The sequence below is a fragment of the Notechis scutatus genome, chromosome 2 (assembly GCF_049901735.1).
Source record: "Notechis scutatus isolate UNSWTSFEM ecotype Mainland chromosome 2, rNotScu1.2, whole genome shotgun sequence".
In the NCBI taxonomy this organism is placed as follows: Eukaryota; Metazoa; Chordata; class Lepidosauria; order Squamata; family Elapidae; genus Notechis; species Notechis scutatus.
In genome coordinates this window covers 218189398-218210433 of record NC_142010.1, presented here as the reverse complement: position 1 = coordinate 218210433, position 21036 = coordinate 218189398, and the positions used below count along the sequence as shown (strand labels likewise).

The window sequence follows — 21036 nt, the reverse complement described above, 5'->3', positions numbered from 1 at the left end:
CAGCTGGACCACTAGGCTGATGATCAATTTGGGCCGTGGTCCTAGCCTTGTGGAGGAGGAATTTGAAGAGGGCTAAATAGGCCAGTGATGCCGTACTCTTGTTGGATTGGGCCAGTGAAGCAGCCCTCTGGTGCCTAAGGGATTCCATAGGGGATTGGTATTGCAGAGATTGCAAAGGAGGATCAGATCCTAGGGAAGAGGTATGGCTCCTCCCCTTCAGGGTGGAGGCCACTCCCTGAGAAATGGCCTGAGAGATGAGGACCTTGATCTCATCTGGTAATTCTGGTCCCAATCTATCTGCTGAGTGAACCCCCGGTGTGAATTAACAATCAAGCTCTTTCCTGTTTGCCTGGGCTGTTAGGCCTTAATTGGTAGTTCAGGGGAATCCGTGTGATAACGGAAGTAAGAGCAGGGTGTAAATTTCCAATTGCTGCCTGCCTTCAGTTCTTTTAAAACGTTTGCAAACCTTTGGAGAATCTATACCTTGAAGAATGCTGCTTTTCCTACTTATCACTGGAGCCAACCTTTTCCACGTCTCTATTGGGCCAAGACTGAGTCGTGACTGGGGCCTGGGGAATTCCTGGCCCGACAGGAAGAGGCGTGGCAAAGATTGATGACTCAGTCTCTGGGCAGAAAGGCAGATTCAACCCATATGTGTGGATTCTCCCATAGGTATGCTGGAGAAAAATAACTTTTTCTACACATTAAGCAGGGCAAAAAAGATAAAAACATTTTTATAGGCACAATGCTGACAGAAAAATCTTTCATGATGAATAGCTGAATACGTTTCATAGAATATGGAAAGCCAGCATATTATTCCAAATGCATGTTTCTCTGTTTATGGAAATTATATTTTACAATCAAAATAAAATTTAAAACAAATTGATACAAAGCACTCAGGCTCAATTATCTCTTTTTCCTGGTCAGCCTTTTACTTTAACTGTATAATTTGGGCAATTCCTGGCTTTGTATAGCAAAATTTGTCTGTACACATAAAGTTCTGGTATATATTTAAGTACTTGTTGATTGTAGCCTATTGACACTTCAGATCTGCCATATCAAAAGACAGGAGTACACATAGTCTGACTGTTGCGTCACAAGCTAAATGGACAAAAACACTTGCTTACACTGACTCATATGTGAACCAAGCAATTTGTATTTTACACTAGGAATACTGAAAAAAATTACTAATACTCAGGATTGCTTTTTCTTCACAAAAGTGCTAACCGTAGCTAATTCCTTTAGTTTCCTTTAATAATCATGGGAGTCCTATCTCCCTATGGCCAAGTACATGCAATTAAAAGCTACAAGAAAATGCACTGGGGGAGGAGAAGAGAAAATAACAGCACAAATTAGCTAAAAGGCAAAAAGAGGAAAGCAGAGGAGAAAGCTCATTATATTTTCTCAAAAACCAGACAAAAGACACAAAAAGACAAATATTAGAAAGCATTGGTAGATAACTGAATTATAAATTCTAATGGTTCAGCATTATATATGCCATGAAGTCTATTTATTTATTAGTTTTTTAAATCCTTTATTATTTAGAAATAACTCAAAGCAGTGAACATATATAATATGCCTTTCTCCTATTTATCCCACAACAAGGAAGTGAGTTGGACCAAGAGAGAATGACTAGTCCAAAGTCAATCTCCCTGCTTTCATAACTAAGGTGGGAATAGAAGTCAGTCGCCTAGTTTCTAGGCCAGCACGTTAACCACTATTACCAGGTATGCAAAGCAGCATCGATTTTGACAGCATAATTTTGTATCTACAAAATGAAAAATATAGCAGAAACCAATCATTTTGCATTTGAGGCTAAAAAAAACCCTAAGTTTACTCATAGCAATGACATACTGGGTGACTCCGATATAGTTTAGGTTGGTTTTGGATTACATATTTTATTTAACATATGAATAAAATACTATTTCTGAATTGAGTAGAAATATTTTTCTTTCTATCTGCAGTTTAACATTATTTCTTTAGCTGCAACAAATACTGATAAAAATAGAAATAGGTTGTTTCTATATGTACTAGGACTATCTTAAAATACAGGTTTTATTCCAGAAAGGTGCTCTGGAGCGTGAACGCAGCACATGTCCACAACTCTTTACAGCAATGTGGATAGTCTCATATGCAAACTTTTGTGCTGTCATGTGATCATAGCAGAGAATGCAGATACTTTTATTTAAAGTGATGATACAGATATAATATTTATACCACCAAGTGATATAAAACACCTTTGTGGAACCAAAATCATAGCATCACAAAATTGTGTATGTTTATTACATATATGTTCAAAATCTGCTAAAACCATCAAATCAAGTCAAATCAATCTTTATTATAATTATAGTTCATCAATTAAAAAAATCAACTAACTTGATCATCTGCTCATAACAGTACCTGCTTAAATAATCTTAATTGGTTTAAATCCTAATTCTATCACAAATATATTACTTTTGGGACTTATTTCTGATGATACACAACATACACACAAACCTAACATTTTGTGTGACACACCACAAGTAACTATTAATGCCACCAAAACCATAGTGTTGTATTGTGTTCAAGCAAGTAATCTCAGTATGACATACACATTTAGGATTCCACAACAGATATAATTTCTTATATTAAAGACTACTGACATGATGTACAATATGGTTACAATCAATTTGAATGTTATCTAAAATGAATGTGTATTAAGGCCAATTTTTAGTTTCTAAACTGTACTTTTTCTGTGATATTTTTTAACATACCATAAATTTCCTTTTTAAAAAGTATTAAATGGAGAATACTTTTACAAACTATGAGAGATGGAAAACAATCAAGTGACTAATATAGTACATCAACAGCAAGAACAAGGAGAAAGAAGTGTTAGCCAAGAAATCTGAACCACAATAATCACACTCAGCAAAGTACAGATGATTTAATGCTGACCAGAGAAATTTGAGAAACTGCCAGGTTTCATTCAAAGCTTGTAATTAATTTTGATTACAAAGTAAAACTTTAAATGAAATACTTAAATGACAAAGTGCATGATGTCAAACTATCACTCAATCATCTCCTTTCCCAGCACATTTTTTCCTCTTTTTGCTAATTTTTGACAGGATGCCTGTTTATTTCACTGGTGTGTTTACAAGTTTATGCCTTCAGAGTTTCCTCTGAACCTAATGAGCACTTCTATCTATAAATCAATCTTCCCCAACCTGGGACTTTATAGATGTGTCAGGATCACAATTTCCGACAATACATATGGAAGATATAAAATACCTTCTGGTGTGAAATTATTTCTGTGTACATACTAGAAAAAAAGGAAGATCACAGATCCAGAACTGATCTTTTGAATATTATTTTAAATGTATCCAGCAGATATTCTCTGGTAATGTTATTTATTTTAATTGGCAAACTAGAAGAGGTAAAATGACACAAGGCCTGATCTATGCAACTTTACTTGGGAATAGTTGGATTAACTCCTACAAACACATAACTTTAACACTGGTCATAAAACAACATGAAGCATTCAGAAACTTGACTGGAAACAAAATATACAGCTGCAGTAACTAAAATAAACAGTTCACTTCTTATCATCAAGAAAAGACCATCTCATGCCAGGACTTATACTTTTGAGTAAGTAAAGCAAAATGCCTGAGTGTACTTTAATATAGCCAGTTGGTCATGAGACTTCTTGCAGAATATTTGTTTTATAGTCTTAAATTAAAATAAAACGCCATCAGCTTGATTTCGCCTGGGATCTCCATCCTTCTTACCTACTGCAGAATGGAATGCTTGCTGTGTGGAAAACGGTACACGGGGGAGGGGGGGGGGAATTCCTTGCAGCAGAGTGCTAAACGGAGAAGAGGGCAAATCTCCGTGCAGTTGCAACCCCCTTCTAACGCTTAACCCTTGCAACTCTTATTTCAGATCACTTCTGGAGTAGCCCTACATGTCGGGATAACGTACATACACATCCATTAATTTTTAACGCCAAAGCGGATGCCAAAAAGGAGATAACTGTTCTGAAAACAAAATCCAAGCAGCGTGAAAAAGGACATAAAAGCTTCTTACCTCGCTTAGTTCTGCAGACTCATTTCCATATTTCATGGCAACTCCAGAATTCATGATTAGACTTTCACCGGGGCTTGACCGCTGTCTATAGATGTTAAGGTTTTAAAAAGCTCCAGAAAATTCAATACCCCCTTCGCATCTGAGCTTTTTCCGTCTTGCACTTTTTGCACTAGACAGCCATTTTCGCTGAACATTTAGACCCCTAGAAATTGATAATGCAGAGTCTGTCTAAACAGAGACAAAAAGAAATCTGCCTGCCGTTTCACAAACAATTCGTTGCTGCAAGACACTCATTAAAAATATTGCAGAGCTCTCCGCCAGACGGAGCGCAAGCAGGATGTAAAAAATCTTCTGGCTGCTAAAATAGTCGCGGTTCAGTTTCGTGCCTTCATTCTTTTCCTGCTTCAGCTAGCTTGGAAAGAAAGGCAGTTCAATGCACTTGGAAATTGTTTATGGATCTTCAAACCCACTCGTAGATCCTACCCAGAGATGGAAGACAGAACAGGGCGCAGACGTACCGTGCTGCTCCCGCTAAAGTTTCCCCTTCAAGGGAGCCTGGAGTTGTAAGTGGTTTATGATCAAATACAGCTGTCTAGCTGCTGGCTACGGGGTGCCTGGAAGAGGCGGTACCAAATGGAGGAGGGGTGGGAGGGAAGGAAGCAGAACACATGCTCCGGAGAGCTCACTTTAGAACTGCACGCATCCTTCCAGAGTTTTGTGTGCTCTGTGCACCCAAAAATCACTGTGTTCCAAAGTTCAAAGCAACTAAAAAGAAAAGAAAAAAATCCCTCAAGTAGGTAACTTTGATGACTGACCTTCTCTTTGTTACATCGAAGAAAGCTAATGAAAACTTTACAGGCATTTGGGGCGTGTTTAAATTGATACTTCTTCATTTTTATGCAGGATAATATGACATAGAAGTTGCTAAGCCAAAAAACTGAAAGCTTCAAATTGGAATAATGGAAAATATGGAAGAATGATTATTAATTCAAGAGTTGAATTCCTATGAAAAAAATTGCCTAGTTTTCAAAACTTAAAGATGATCTTATATATTTCTGGTTCTTTTACTTTACTTTTAAAGGCTTGACTTAAGTTTGTTCTTAGGAAAAAGGTGGCTTTCTTTGCCTTGACCAAACTTTTTCACAACAGTAACTTCGCATACCACTTTTATTTTTTCAGTGCAATTGAAAATTAAAAACATATTTCTAAAATGCTTTAAGTTTTAAAATGTAACAGTGAAGTGTTAGAATTCATGAACTGTCATTGTACAAATCAGAATTTTTATAGAAATCTCCCTATTTTCTTAACAGAAATTCAGAAAATCTTTTTTGAAGAGGGAAAGTACCAAAAGGATAAAAAAGCAAATTTGAGCAATCAAAAGGAAAAAAAACAAACCAATTACTAGATCTTTTAGTTTTAATAAATAGAGCTGTTTAACTTTAGGCAGTTGTCAAGGATCAACAGCTACAAAATATATCAGCATCATACGGTATATACTTAGTTTTAAAAGGAGATAATGACCCACACCCATCTCCTGCTTAATATCACAGTTCAAAAAGTGTAAACCTGGGTGTGTCCCTAATTCTTGCTGTGATTTAATAAATAAGAGTGCAAACAACGCTGAAAAGTGCTGCACTGTGTTTTCTTGAACAAATAAAGTACACAATTTAATTTCCTGCATACTGTCACAGATTTCTTTTTTTAAAAACCCAGCAAAAACAAATTAATATGAAAATAATAACTTTATCTTATCTGCTAAAGTGTTTCTAACTTTGCTACTGGAAGGGCTACTGTTGATCAAAAATTGCTCTTAGGTATCAATTCCCTTAAAATACTTAGTATCTTTTGTATATAACTAAGAAGAAAACCCCCAAAATTATATGGCAGTCTTTAAGATTTATTTAATTAGTTTTCAGTCTGATATCACATGTAATTATTTCTTAGTTATATAACATTGAGAATGAATATTGAACTATCACCCTAATGAAACCCTGCTGATATAAAACTCCTATGCACATCTTTAATGTTTATTTCTCCATCTCTTAACAGAATAATTTATTCCATTTTATAAACAGCTCTAGCCCTACCTTTTTGAATAGTTATTACCTATACCTCCTTGTGAAAAATAAACATTAACTTTCAAACACCTAAGGCACCTCTTGCTATTGGTATTATCCAGGGATAGGATTCAAATTTCTTAACAATAGGTTCTCTGGACGTGGCCTAATTTGCGGGTGTGGTTTGGTAGTCATGTGACTGGGCGTGGCTTGTTGACTTGGTGGTCATGTGAATGGCTGGGCATGGCTTGAATGTAAATATTATAAATATTTATGTAAATATTGAATTGTTTATTTAAAAGAGAGCAACTTTTACCCAAAATCAGGTAAAGCAGGCAGGCAGATTGAGTTGCTCACAGAATCACAGATTCATTCAGAGATCTATCTTTCTGCAATCGGCTATCTGAGTCTGTCACATAAAATTTGTTTGTGAGCAAGCTCATAATATTTGCTAGCAAGCAAACTCACAAAATTAACTCACAACACACCATGTATGTAAATATTGAGTTTTAAAAGAATAGCAACTTTTACCCAAAATCAGACAGAGCAGGCAGGCAGATTGAGTTGCTCACAGAATCACAGATTCACTTAGAGATCTGTGTTTCTGCCATCTGCTATCTGAGTCTACACTGAATAATAGAAGCTTCAGGCTCAGCTCTGCTTTTAGGTTAGGGAGAAAGCAAGAAATCCAACTATTTCCTGCTTTCTAGCTAACCTGAATCTCCCGGCATAGCAGAACAGCTGATGGTCGGGGGAAAAAAAAGGAAAAATAGCAACTTAGCAGGCAAGTTTGATGCCGCACATGCCAGGTAAGGAGTGGGCGGGGCGGAGCCAGCCAGTATCACAATTTGCTGGTTCTCTGGCAGGTAGAACCCCACCCCTAGTGAGAGTGTGTTTTGCGTATGCGTGTAGACCATTTTCTAAAAACCTCAGCTGTGCTGCTCGGACAGCTGACAAGCGCTGCGCGATGGTACGCAGCATTTGAAACTCTTCTTTCCTACTTTTTCAACTTCAGCTGTGCCGTGCAAAGCAGCTGAGGTTGAAAAAGCAGGAAATAAAGGACAGCCAAGAGCCTGGGCAGGCGGATGGACCAAACAGATCAGCAGACACCGAACCAGTTCGGTATCTGTTGCTCTTCAGAGCTACCAATTCTATAGAACTGGGGCGAACTGGTAGCATCCCACCCCTGGTATTTTCTTTTGCCACAGTCATTCTACTTCTATTTGCAGGTCTTTGAAATCTGTGATTTTCTCCAGTTCTCTCTCTCCAGTTCTTTCATTGGGAATATAGTTGTTGAGGAAGTCAAAATTTACCCAGTGCGCATATACAAGATGCCTACTTTGTTTGACTATACTGCAAATGTCTTCTCAACTTCCTCCACCATTTATAATTTCCCCTATTTTGGTCAGATTATCAAAGATACAGAGCCTATGTTGTTATCTATTTAAGATAAATAGTAAGGAAACACAATTAAAAGAAAACATAATTTTTATTCCCTTTTGTAGAAATAAATGCATATTTCCTATTCCTTAATTTTCTATGGTATGTATGTTATTAATCGCCTCTTGCCTGGCTACTTTTTCAGCTTTATAGCATATATATGTGTGTGTGTGTGTGTGAAGTAGATATCGATAGTGCGATATTCATATATATACATATACACATATATACACATACACACACACACACACACACACACACACACACACACACATATATATATATCTCAGACCCATAGTCAGCTCCAGAGGAGCACCACTACAAAACCTAGCTTAAACACTTAGCAAAGCAGCTACAGCCCCATGCTGAAGCAGCAGCTTCACATGTACAAAACTCATACCACTTCTTGGAAATGATCAAAGATCTACACGTGGAACAAGAAGATCTGCTTGTAAGTTTCGACATGGTTTCACTATTCACTCAAGTCCCAATAAAAGAAATTCTTGAAATCATCAAAAATAAATACCAGCTAAACACCTCATGGAACTAGCAGAACACTGCTTAACCAACACATATTTCATATACAAAGGACAAAGATACAAGCAAATTGAAGGAGCCCCTATGGGATCACCACTCCAAACCATCATTGCAAACCTGTTCATGGAAGAATTCAAATCCAGAGCCCTAGCCAATGCCACCCACAAACCCAAACTATGGTTAAGATACATTGATGACACATTTGTGATTTGGGCCCATGGAAAAGAAAACCTAAACAATTTCCTAACACACCTAAACAGCACAAACCCCAAAATCAAGTTCACCATGGAAACGGAAACAAACAAACAACTACCATTCCTAGATGTACTAATCTACAAAAAAACAGATGGCACACTAAGACACACCATATACCAGAAGAAAACACACACCAACCGCTACCTCAACACCCAATCCCACCACCACCCAGCACACATAAACTCCGTGGCCAAAACACTAATCGCCAGAACCAAACGCCTGGCAGACAAGATACACATATAGACTGAACTATGCACCCTGACTAAAGTACTGACAGCTAACGGCTTCCACAAAAGCAAAATCACCAGCTTGATCCACAAAAACACACTGAGATATAATGGAGACCTAGAAGATGAACAGACCTATGGAACAGCTGTCCTGCCCTACATAAGAGGTACTACAGACAAAATCAGTAAGATACTACACACAGGCATCACATCAAGACTGCCTTCAAAACAGACAGAAAAATAGCAGCCAACCTAAGAAACCCCAAAGATAAAATTGACCTGGAAAACCAAGGCATATATGAAGTCCCTGTGCATCATGCCCTGCCACATACATTGGACAGACCAATAGAAGAATAAGTACTCGCCTGGATGAACACAAAAATGCAGTAAAAAGGGTGGAACACACTTCCTCACTAGTCCAACACATGAAAGCAACAGGTCATAGCATCGACTTCAATGGCACCAAAACCCTAGCCACTATAGAAAACCCCAGCTACAGAATTATCAGAGAAGCCATAGAGATTGAAAAAAGACCTGAAAGCATGAATAGAAGAGATGACTCCACCAGACTGTCAATTATTTGGAAGCCTGCACTCACAAACAAAAAAATCTCCACACCACAAGCCAGGCAAACACCTGGGCACAAACAGATCCCCCCTGATACCTCCAGCTTAAACACACCCCAACCAGGCACCCAGATGAAACCTAGCTTCCTAATAAATGATAGCCGTCCATTTACTCGGAGCCAAGCCACACTAAAAGCCTCCAGGAACACAATGTTGCCAGCCAATCAAGACAAAAAAAGCCACAAAACAGACAGAAGATATTAGAAACATCAATCAAGCAGAACACAGCAAACTTCAAGACCAATAAACACAGACCAAGACTCCCAACCAATCAGGATGAAGAAAAAACCATTCTGGCACAGCAGTAGGCTAGCCGCAAATTTAAAACTGAAATGGCTGTGAAAGTCTGACTCACAGATGAACACAATACAGAAGCCTGATGATGGCAGATGAGATTCTGCCGAAACGTTGCTACAACTTTAAAAGCACAACTATAATGACGTGGGAAAATACCCGAACAAAGCTGAATACCATACGTGTGTGTGTGTGTGTGTGTATGTGTATTTCGACAAAATCTCATTCATCATCTTCAGGCTTGTGTCTTCGGCTTTGTGCTTCTCAGAGTAATGTGAGCTTGCAGCTGCTCCTTCCTTGTAACTGCTAGTGGGGGTGTGACTTGATTGGGTGGGGGCTTGGCTGTGTTCTGATTGGCTGGGGATGTGTTCTCATTGGTTGGGGGTTTGGATGTGTTCTGATTGGTTGGGGGATTGGCTGTGTTTTGATTGGCTGGGTGTGTGTTCTGTTCAGGTGGGGGTTTGGTTGTGCTCAGGTTAGTCTTAGTTGCCGGGGGACTTGAGCTGGTGAGCTGTGATCTTGTTGTTTGGCTTCGCGTTCGTGCTCGCGCCACATCTTCATGGTGGGCATCCGTTCGCTTCATGTATGGGTCGGAGGGGTTTGAAGCGGGTAGTGATGCAGCTGCAGTACAGCTTCTGGTCCGTGGTCGTGTCTCATCATCTGTGTGGGTGTGAGTCTGCTTTCTATGTGGAGGTGTGGTGGTAGCATCTTGTGTGGCCCACGTGGGTGTGGGTCTGCCAGCTTATAGATCTATATTCCTGACTGGCAGCAGAATGTTAAAACTAAACAATACACTTTCTACTCAAATAGACATTTATCATAGATCTATATTCCTGACTGGCAGCAGAATGTTCAGTATCTAATGGAAGTCACCTTTTTCATTGTCCTGCACAGTATATAAAAATGGCAAGATTAACCACTGTAAGATCCACTAAGATTTATAACTGCTTTCTCACTAAGATACATATCATCTTTTGCTGGTAATTGATTGATTACCATAGTAGGCCTTGCTATAAAGTAACGGTCAGTTTTCATTTAAAAATAATTTTGTGATCTCTTATTATTAAGTGCTTACACTCAGTTGCATTTGACAATTCAACTATATATAATGTTTAATACTCATATTTACCTTAGAAAATCCAATTTCTCTACAAAAGCTACATTTTATTAAGAATTATTCCTACTATCTATTTTTCTAATTTTCAAAACTATATATCATCTTTTCATTTTTTTCAGTTTCACACAAAAAGTCAATAAAGGGTTTCCAGTCAGCAATTTATATGGTTGTAGTCCTTTCTCTGATCAATTTGACCAGCCATCATCTTCACCATCCATTCCTCCACTGAGGATAAAGTTTAATATTTTCACCTTTCTGAAAAAAATCACAACATTCAACAACCTTATTGAAGTTGTCATAATGAAAAACTTCCATGGTTATATTTCCCATCTACTTAACCATTGGGCCCAAGAAAAGATTCTCAGGTTTAAATTGTATATTGTATGTAATATAGTCCAAAACTTTATTTGAACAACCTTTATACATTCTAGACAGATTTCTGGTTATATGTACTGGAAATGACCATGTTACAATACATTATTATTTAGAAGTTCTCTTTAAGACTATAACATAATGTGAAATGTAGTAACACAGAATGGTGGGCTGACGATCGCCAGGCTCGCATTTGAGACCCAGCTGCTGCAGTGGGAGAGGATGAACTCCTATCACATGTTCCAGCTCCTACTGACATAGCCGTCTGAAAGCAGGCAACCATGAGGAGATAAATAGGTACCACTTCAGTAGGCAACTTAATGGGAACATGAAAGAACCCCCAACTGGCTGTACCCAGGGCAACAGTGATGTCATCGATCATCATTTCAACCCGGAAGTGCTTCAGGGCTCCTGACATGACTGTAGTAGTACTAGTAATGTGAATTTCAATCTTTTTCAATCACATGTTCTTTCATTGTTCCATTTGTACATTTTATTAAGATTTTTTTATAACATGCTAAAGTAGAGTAGCACTGTTTTATTTAATTAACGCGTCTAAATGACTTGATTATGAAACAAATCAAATTTGCTCAGTACAGATCACTTAAATACTGGAATAAATAAACATTACCATCTCGATATTGTTTGGTAAATGCTTTGTTTTTCCAGTACTTTTCAGAGTGAAGAAAATTGACTTAATGACTTTTTCAAAAGTAAAATTCAGATTAAAAATGAATTCAAGTAAAACCAAACTAGGGAATTAAAAAATCAACAGAATAAATGGGCTATGTAAATAGTACAAAAGCTTGGTATTATGACTAATGTTGCTATTCAGACAACATGGTAATGTACTAAAGTTTTTATCTGTCAGATAATGTCACTCCTAGATAGATAAATACTATTAATTTTAATATAAAAATACACACACAGATACACACAAAGGACTGGATATTGGTCAGAAGTTGATTTCCAAAAATTTCACCACTTTGAAAGTTCTTTTCTTCACATCCAGGAAATTATCCACATGTTTTATTAGACTATCAAAAAACCACAGACAGAAGAAAGAAACTCACAGCACATGCTCACATAAGAAATGTATTGGAGTAAATCCAATATTGGTGATATATTTGAATTCAGCATTTTAAAACATGGGAATTCTTTTTTAGTTTAGATTAATTTCCTGAAAAACTTTCTGGAGAGTAAAGGCAAAAATTTGGAACTTGACTAATATAATTTATGAATATCAGTTTAATCATAAATGATATAACCTAATTATCACATTTAAAATCTGGAACCATTCAGCAACAATTAAAAAATAAATAAATAAAAGTAGTACAGAAAAAGAGTTTTCAAACATATGTTAGCTTCATCTGTTTAAACCAGAATGGAAATGTGATTTTTTTAAAAGTGCAATTTTGAAGCATACCTTTTTTAAATAGGTAGTTTCCTTCTCTGTTTTCTTTGTTTAAATAATACCAGACCCAATCACCTGAGATAGAAAGATGTACAGTTCCCAAGTAAGCCATAGATATGTACTTGGGAACTAGAAGCACAGTGAAATCATTTTATACTGAATTATATAACAGTAACCCCCTAGATTTATTTACAAAAAACTTGGAAAAAAACTAGTTACTCAAGAAAACAAAAGAAATGTAATTAAAAATATTAACCACTGCGCTATTTCAAGATACACAAATATTTGCTTGTATGATTAGCACTGTTCAGTTGAAGGGGCAGTGCTTTTACTGCAAACTGGCCAATTAACTGATGATGTTAGCCTGCAGCAAACTGAAGTTATCTAGCCAAATGTACACAAACATTCAAAGCAATATAACAGAAAAAATAAACTTTGGAAGTGGAGCATAAAAATATGCATGAAAGTTGCTCGGAGGGTCAGTGGAGAACCATGAGAGGGCCACATCATTTATTTCTACTCCCCAAAAACAGTTGCTATCCAGTTTTGATGATAAGAGATACATCCATATCTGATTTAGAAGATTATTTTCAATTTCCATTAGTCTAGAGCTATTTGTTAGTGGCTTTAAACAGCATTGGTGTTTTCTAATGAACATCTATAAGGGAACATATACCATGGAAATACATGAACATCCCTTGTCTATGATCACCAAATTCACTGGAGCTACAGTATATTTGCTAGAATTCCCAGTCAGCACATGATTGATATTCCCAACATATCTAGAAAGCTGCAGATTGAAGAAGGCTGCAGTAAGCTATATAGTTGCCTTGTAATTTATGATAATTGATAAATTTTGTTCTTTTTTTGCTTCCAGGTCAGTCTACATCTACATCTATGTTTGCATCTACATAAACAAGTCCTTACAGTTTTCATGGAAACATTTTCCAAAAACGGTAGGTCACTAGGGGGCTGAGAAAGAGTGACTGACCAAAGTCATACAGTTAGCTTCCATATTTAAGGCCAGACTACTATTTAGGTTTCCCTGCTTTAACCACTCCTTCTTTAAATGACATTCTTGGGGGAGGGGGGAAAGAAATGTAAGTTTAAAAAGTTAACAAACTTTGAAAAAAAATGGCTGTTGATGGGATGTAGCATTTGTATTTGATAGAAATAAATCTTAAATATGTTTACAATGTAATTAAAACTCTATTTAAATATAAATATATAATTTCTAAATTTAAAAATCTTAATATTTTACATGTTTAATGTAAAAACCCCTGGCTTTGCTTGCAGTGAATATAACATTAGCAATGGCTTTTTATACAGCAAGAAAGCAGTAAAGCAAGAGATTTAAATGATGTAGTCTATGTACAGTATGCCCTCTGCCAGTCACTTAGAAAAATACACTTAATGGAGACAATTAGCATTTGAACAGAAAAAAATACTGAAAAACGTGAAATGAATGAGATTCAACTGAAGCAATTCAAAGGAGTACAACAACGACTCATTTTGTAGTACAGTCTTGTGGTATAATTCTCACAAAAGGCAAGATTTGTTGTTATTATTATTAAAATGCTATTCTTCCTCATTATTAAGCAAAGGAGCCTTTCATACATTTCTTCTATTTATTTTCATAATATTTGAAAGAGTTGAAAGGCCACTATGCAATTATATAATACAGTGTGACTGATGTAAAATGTACATCAATTGTCAAATTTGATATTCATGCTTTTATAAGAAATGATTTGAGATGCATTCTCATAGGAACCGTACAGTAATTTGTAGACATGAAAAGGGGTCCTAACTAGAACATTCCTAAAAATCTCTAGTCACTCCTTTGTTTATATTAAATCGATCACCTTATAATAATCACACATGCAGCAGAGTTTTCTGAAAAAAAGAAAACATGTAGCCATCTTGACACCTGTTAAAACGAATTTTCTATTGTTTATATAGGCTTCCTTTCTGCAGACAATTATGCTGTATATCACCATAACAAGAGACAAACCAAGAGCTCCACCAATTTCAGAACACATAGCCACTGTTCCAATCGAAATACCAGATGCAGAATGTGACCACTGCCCCATATCAGGCTTAGGATATATAGACCTGATATAGGCCCATGGCTGTCATGATGACCACGAACTCAAGCCACTCCAACTCATAAGAAAGGGTGGTTGAAGAACCATAAATCTGGGGAACTCCACTGACAGCCCAGAAATGGAGTCAGGGAGGTTACTGTGCAGCTGGAATGTTGGTACTACAGCAACAACCTCAACTAATTCCTATTCATAACAATCCTAATGATCCCAACAAAAACAACTGGGACTGCTGAAACTGCCATTGTAATTTGACAGTCATGCCTTATTACAGGGTTCCCAACTTTAATTATCTTTAATTAACTATCCAGGAAAGCTCTTTCTTAGTTAGAGACCACATGCAGACTCTTAATCCCTTTTACATGCCCCCTAGAACTCTACCAGCACTGGATAAAAACTGGCACCTCAGGTTTTCAGAATTTTGATAGAGAAAATATGCACAAGCTGCAAGTTAAGTCTAGTAATAGATTTAACTAAATTTATCAGGACAAAGTGAAAATAAATACTTTAAACTTCACCTATGCTGTACCATTGTTCTACCTACTGTGGCTCCACAAAATGATAAGCATAGCCCTGACTAGCAAAACCTAGTCATCCTCTCTAGAGAAGTATGTCATGCACATACAGTGATGAGACAACTGCCTCTTTTCCCTAAAAGAGAACTAGAATGAAGGATAGGATGCAAGAAATGCCTTGTCCATGAAAGAGTAAGTAAGTGACTAAGTAAGTGACTTAATGCACAAGAGAGGTCTGAATAACTAAAATGGATGAATGCAACAATCTAATGTATTTTTTCCAGACTTAGTGCCCCCCCCGTAAGGTTGCTCTTTAATGCACAAGGTCTGAATAACTAATGGATATCAACAATTAATGTATGTTTCAACTTAGTAGCTTAAAAGATTGCCTTTATATCAAATTTGTCCTTTAGATAAGATTCTTATCTATTTCCATTGATAGGAAAAATAATAACACTTACTCAGTGTTACTCAGTGAATTCTGGGAGTTGACATTCGCATATCTTAAAACTTCTGAGATCAAGAATTCTGCCTTACTTGAGGTTATGGTATTAACATCTCTTTGACCTCTCTTCTATAAACTGGTTGTAACCTAACCACTCAGTTGGTTTTAACTGATGTTTTGTTGTTAAAAACATCTTTAGAACATCTCTCTATTCATATATTTCCATTTGTCATAATTAATATTATTTCCCTGACAAAAAAGACACATTCATTCTATCTTTTTTACTGTTGTCATTAACTAAACTCTACTCCTCAGTGTGACTGTGGTACTCCTCAACAAAACATCCATCACATTGTGTCCAAATGTCCATCAAGAGCTAACATCAGCCCAATGTCTGATTTTTTCAACATAGACCACCCTGTCCTTGAATGGCTAGGTGGACTGGACATTAACATTTGAAGTCCATGTATTTGCCATACGCTAAATAAAGTATCAAAGCATTGCTAAACAATTGTTCAATCTGCTCAATTCAGGACAAACAAGATTTTTGCCTAAATATAGTTCTCTGTAAAGAGGTTTATTATACTTACACATCAAGAATGTATAAAGAAAGTAAACAAACACTGATATTTTAAGAAAAATAAAATTAAATATTAAATAATGGAATGGATTAATTTCTGTATGACATAGATTTCTGTTGCCTGTTGCCCAGTTTAAATTTAATTTTTTTCCAAGCACCAATGATATAGTTATAAAAATAAAATTTACGATTAAATAAAATTGAAATTATATACGCTTGAGAGTCTTTCTTAAGTAATAGTAATAATGCGTAACAAAACAAATGCTAGATACACATTTACAAAACCAAACAAACCAAAATGGGAATAGTCTCTTTGATAAAAGCATAGGGTTATTACTTTAGAGCTATCACATGGAAGGAAATAGATACAGAAAACTGTGCTTGAAGCCATATATGGCATGTTTATAAAGTAATTGCCTGATAATCTCTATGAATTGATGCAAATTACTATCCAAGTTGAGAGTGGGCGGAATATAACAAATTTAAAGAATTGAATCTGAAACAGTAGTACTTACAGTGTTGACAAGTTCTAGATAACTTCCTCCGACTGAATTGCTTAGATTGGAGGTCTGTGTAAGCAATCTTTGAAGGGTAACTTGTTGATTCATAGTATTCCCACCATATTCAAATGGCTTTTGTAAAGTTGAACAACTATGTAAATCAGGGCTTTGAAGATCTCTAGCTCTAGAATCATATTCCCAACTCTCTCTAGCTCCAGAAATGGCACCTGGATAGAAAAAGATATTTATTTTTAAAGAGTAATGCAATAATTTCAAACAAATATTCTTCACTCTCCAATTTCTAAATTCAAGTGGCTAATACTCAGTTATCCTTGATAAATCAGATTATGGTGAGGTTTTTTTAAAACCATACTTTAAAAAGATCTAAAATATGTAATTTGAGTATAAAGCAAACAAGTACACAATTATATAACCAATTCCAGTTACATATTAAATGTACAACATTCCCTAACTTAAAAATTGGTGAAAAATAAATCAATGCATAAATGTTGAGCTGTTGTACACTATTAACATTTCTTAAAAAGGATCAAGGTCATTTTCAACCAACTGGTCAGCATAGCAATGGATACTGAGAATTATAGGTTTTAGAAACATCTGGAGGGACACAGGTTTCTAATTTTCCGTAATAATATCTACAAAACTTTGGTAATCTGTTTTTAGAGACAGCTGAGCAGAAAAACAGTCTAGTTTCCTGATATTTTGAGAAAGATTACTTGTCACTATCATCAAATAATCAAGAGAAATACTATATATTTATTTTATTTTCTGGCTGCTCTAACCTACAGCTCTATCACCAGAAAGCTAATGAGCCCTTTGTAACCCCTCGATTGAGATACCCTACCTATGTATTCATAACATCTCAAGATTATTTATTTACATTTAGGATCCAAAAACCAATTACTGGATATTTTAATATAATATAGATGGAAGACAAGCATGTATAGTGTTGTTGGAAAATGTCATGCTGCATCTTCTCTACTCATAACTATCATAATACCCATTTAATTATATCAGCATCTGAACAATTGAAGAACAGCTGCAGCACATTGAGCTGAGGCAGGAGTTAAAGGCCAAAATCTTTATTGAATTCTATGCATAATGGTTATTTTGCTTCACATAATGTTAATTACTTTCAAGTACAGCTGCACTGGTGCATCAATAAAATGCAATTCACTCAAAGTGTATTCATTGAAAAGTATCTAACTGCTGAAAAAGAAACTAACACAATACAAAAGTAAAACTATGTCCACTATCCTAGATATACAAAGAGGATTCTACGGGAAATTATTAGAAATGCTGGCTTTGTAGTTTCATTGAACCCACAGTTTTCACTGAACTTTTAACTGTGCAATTGTTGAAAGAAATGAAATGTAGGCTTTCCCAATAACTTAACTACTGCATGAAACAGGAAAAACATCTCAGATTCATTCAGAATATGGTAATGGAGTTATGTGAGGTTTTTTTATGTCTATTCTTCTTTTCTTGGGACAGTATCATCTTGAATTTACTTTAGTTTCACTCTTTGATAAATATGATTTCTGCCATGTTGGATAAAAAAATAATTCTCTTAAATTATGAAAAATATTTTGATAAATATTGTGAAGTAAAGAAAAATAAAAAGAATTTTTTACCAATAAACTGTGTAGCTCTTTTATTTCATCTGTTGTAAAAATACTGCAGAAAGTAAACTATTTGGTGCAAATATATTACTTAATGATAAAAGATAAGATAGATTGTTACTTGTTTACAAATAATTTATGAATTATTGTGTCAGTTCTCATTATGGACAGAAGCATATGTATTTACCTTAAATCAAAGTGGTGGTTACCTATTGTTCAGTACTTTCCAGAAAGGTAGAAAGTATGTCCATTATCCTGGAAAGAAAGCCTAGAGTAAACTGGAAGTTAGTAGCATTAGGGAGCATCAAGACAGCTTCTAATAAAATGATTTTTATTTATTAGTCATGTAGCCATTGTAGCCATTATATGAATGGTCAGGCATCTCCTTGCAGCTATTCCGAAATACATTCCCAATACACCTACAAAACCAAAATGTTTTGGGATCTTTTCTGAAAAATGAAAGAAAGGGGGAAGCAAAGCTTTCTTTCTTTCTCCCTCTCCCCTTTCCTTTCCTTTCTTTACACTGATTGGAGAGTATTAGCTACATCAATCATTCAGCTACATCAATTTGGTCTAGTGCCATGATGATGAACCTATGGCACGCATGCAGGAAGTCGCACGCAGAGCCACTTTTGCCAGCACGCGAGAGATTGCCCAGAAGAGCCCCATTGCGTATGTGTGTGCCCCCCGCCAACCAGCTGATTGTTGGGTATCTGCCGTGCATGCGCAGGGGGAGATGCGCATGTGGGAGACATGCACACATGCGCAGAAGCACGTGGCATGCGGGGGGCATTGTGTGAGCATACACAGAGGTGGGGGGGTCATGTGCACATGCGCAAGGGACAGAGGAGTCGCGAGCGCATTGCATCATGGGTGCAAGCACGCGAGCATGCGCACGCGAGTGCACTTTTGGCATGCAACGTGGAAAAGGTTAGCCATCACTGGTCTAGTGGTTAAGGTACCAGACTAGAAAACAAAGACTGAGTTCTAATCCTGTCTTATGGAAAAGCCAACTGGATGAACTTGGGCCACTCCCTCTCTCTCAGCCCAATCTACCTCATTGGGTTATTTTTATAGGAAAAATAGGAGGAAGGATGTCTTGAGTTACTTTTAATACAATAAAGGCAGATTAAACACCTAACATATAAATAAATCCATTTTCTCCTCTCTGCCAGATTACACAGCTGGAACTCATTGATGGTGACAAGCACATATCCCCAAATGTGGAGGAAAAAGAAAAGGATGAAAAATCTTTGGATTCCCAATCTTTTGCACTTCTCCAATCTCTTAGGAACTTTTTACCAGACTTTGTAAGACTTCTTCTAGTAAGAACAAAAGAAAAACCAGCAGAAAATATTAACTTATCATTTATATAATAGGACATGTCCCCAGTAAGATCTGATGCATACAAGAGTCCTCCACTTTTATTTATATTCCATCCATCCATTCATCCATCGATAACAGTATGCCATGTAGGATAACACCAAGACCAGCCAACAGAAGCTTTGGAAGCAGAACAAACCAAATATGCATAATACAAACAATAGCTTCATTTACATGCAAAACTTGTTACTATGACAAGTTATCTCTTCTTTGCTTTGCCTTTCTTCATTTTTAATGTGTCCCCGCACCAGTACATTGCTCAATCAATCTGAAATGGGGCAGCATAGAAATCTCATTAATAAAAATAGAAACTACCCAAAAACTGATTGGTTTATTTTAATGCATTTTAATGCCTCAAGCTATTTTTATAAAGCAAATGGAAAACAACAGGATTAGAATCTGATTATTTTATTAACTAGTTTTAAAAGGATGGAAAAAAAATACTAATTTGTCACAATAAGTAATAAGTAATTCTTCAAATTGTACTGCCAATTCTTTATACATTAAATAAGCAATGTCAAAATTATGATGTTCTAACAGAACTTAAATAGACATTTCATTATGTGAAAGATTTTTTTTTTAAATAAAAAATTCATTAGAGAACTTGATGCTTATATTTTATATAGGACTAAGGGAAATAGAAACTACATGGTATTATGTAGGGAATATACTTTTCCCCTTCCTGGTGTACTGTTTTGAGATATATAACCTAGGCAAGAAACATGGAGTTCTATAGATGTTCTTCAGTTCAAATCTCCCAGCATTGTTCATATTAACCATACTAGCTATAAGGTCTGGAAGTCCTATTTCAGCAACTTTTGAAATTCACAGGTTTCTCATCTTTGGTGATGTTGCCACTTGCCAGAATACATACAGGCTATGTAGGAAGGTAAAAGGTATAATTTTCATACAAAGTAGAAATGAAATTGCCTCAAGTTATCAAATAGAAGATAACAGAGACTAGTAAAAAGAAATTCAGTTTCAGGGTCACCAACATCGTATCTTTTAAGAATTAATACTTCTACTACAAATTTCTTGAAACCACACTATGGAAGGAGATCCTTGATGCAGTCATTTCAACCTCTTCCTTTCCTTTGTTAACTTTCCTCACTAGGAAAGTATTAAAGCACACTCTATCTTTCATCACAAAGGAAAACACTGTTAACACAGGAGTATGATGCACATTGGAAGGAGATTCTTATTGTATAGGAGACCAGAAATATTAGGAGAAATTGCAGGCACAAATGTGGAGCAGTTGCCAGGATAAAGTGTAGCATAGTAGACACCTGTGAAGGAGAAGTGGGGATAGATATCCAACAAACCAATAGCAGAATTCTTGAAAGAGAAAGGGGAGCCAGGCAGTATCTCTGTTCCAGCACAGATGGTTACAGTCTACACCAGCCAGTAGCTGTTAAAATCACCCTTTTTTTGCCTCCCCCAATGACTATACAAAGCCAATGCTTCAGCAGC

General features: G+C 36.2%; 1 protein-coding gene across 2 annotated transcripts in view; it reads right to left on the bottom strand.

The window, feature by feature from the left end:
* MCC (MCC regulator of Wnt signaling pathway) overlaps positions 1 to 21036 on the bottom strand; it is a 199994-nt gene that overhangs the window by 156899 nt on the left and 22059 nt on the right. Inside the window, exon 3 of one of the 2 annotated variants that reach the window (XM_026673292.2) lies at positions 16559 to 16770. In XM_026673292.2, coding sequence (XP_026529077.1) covers positions 16559 to 16770 — 212 coding nt within the window. Of the gene's footprint in view, positions 1 to 4062; positions 4685 to 16558; positions 16771 to 21036 lie in introns of those variants that run through there. The other variant, XM_026673301.2, reaches the window with a different exon arrangement.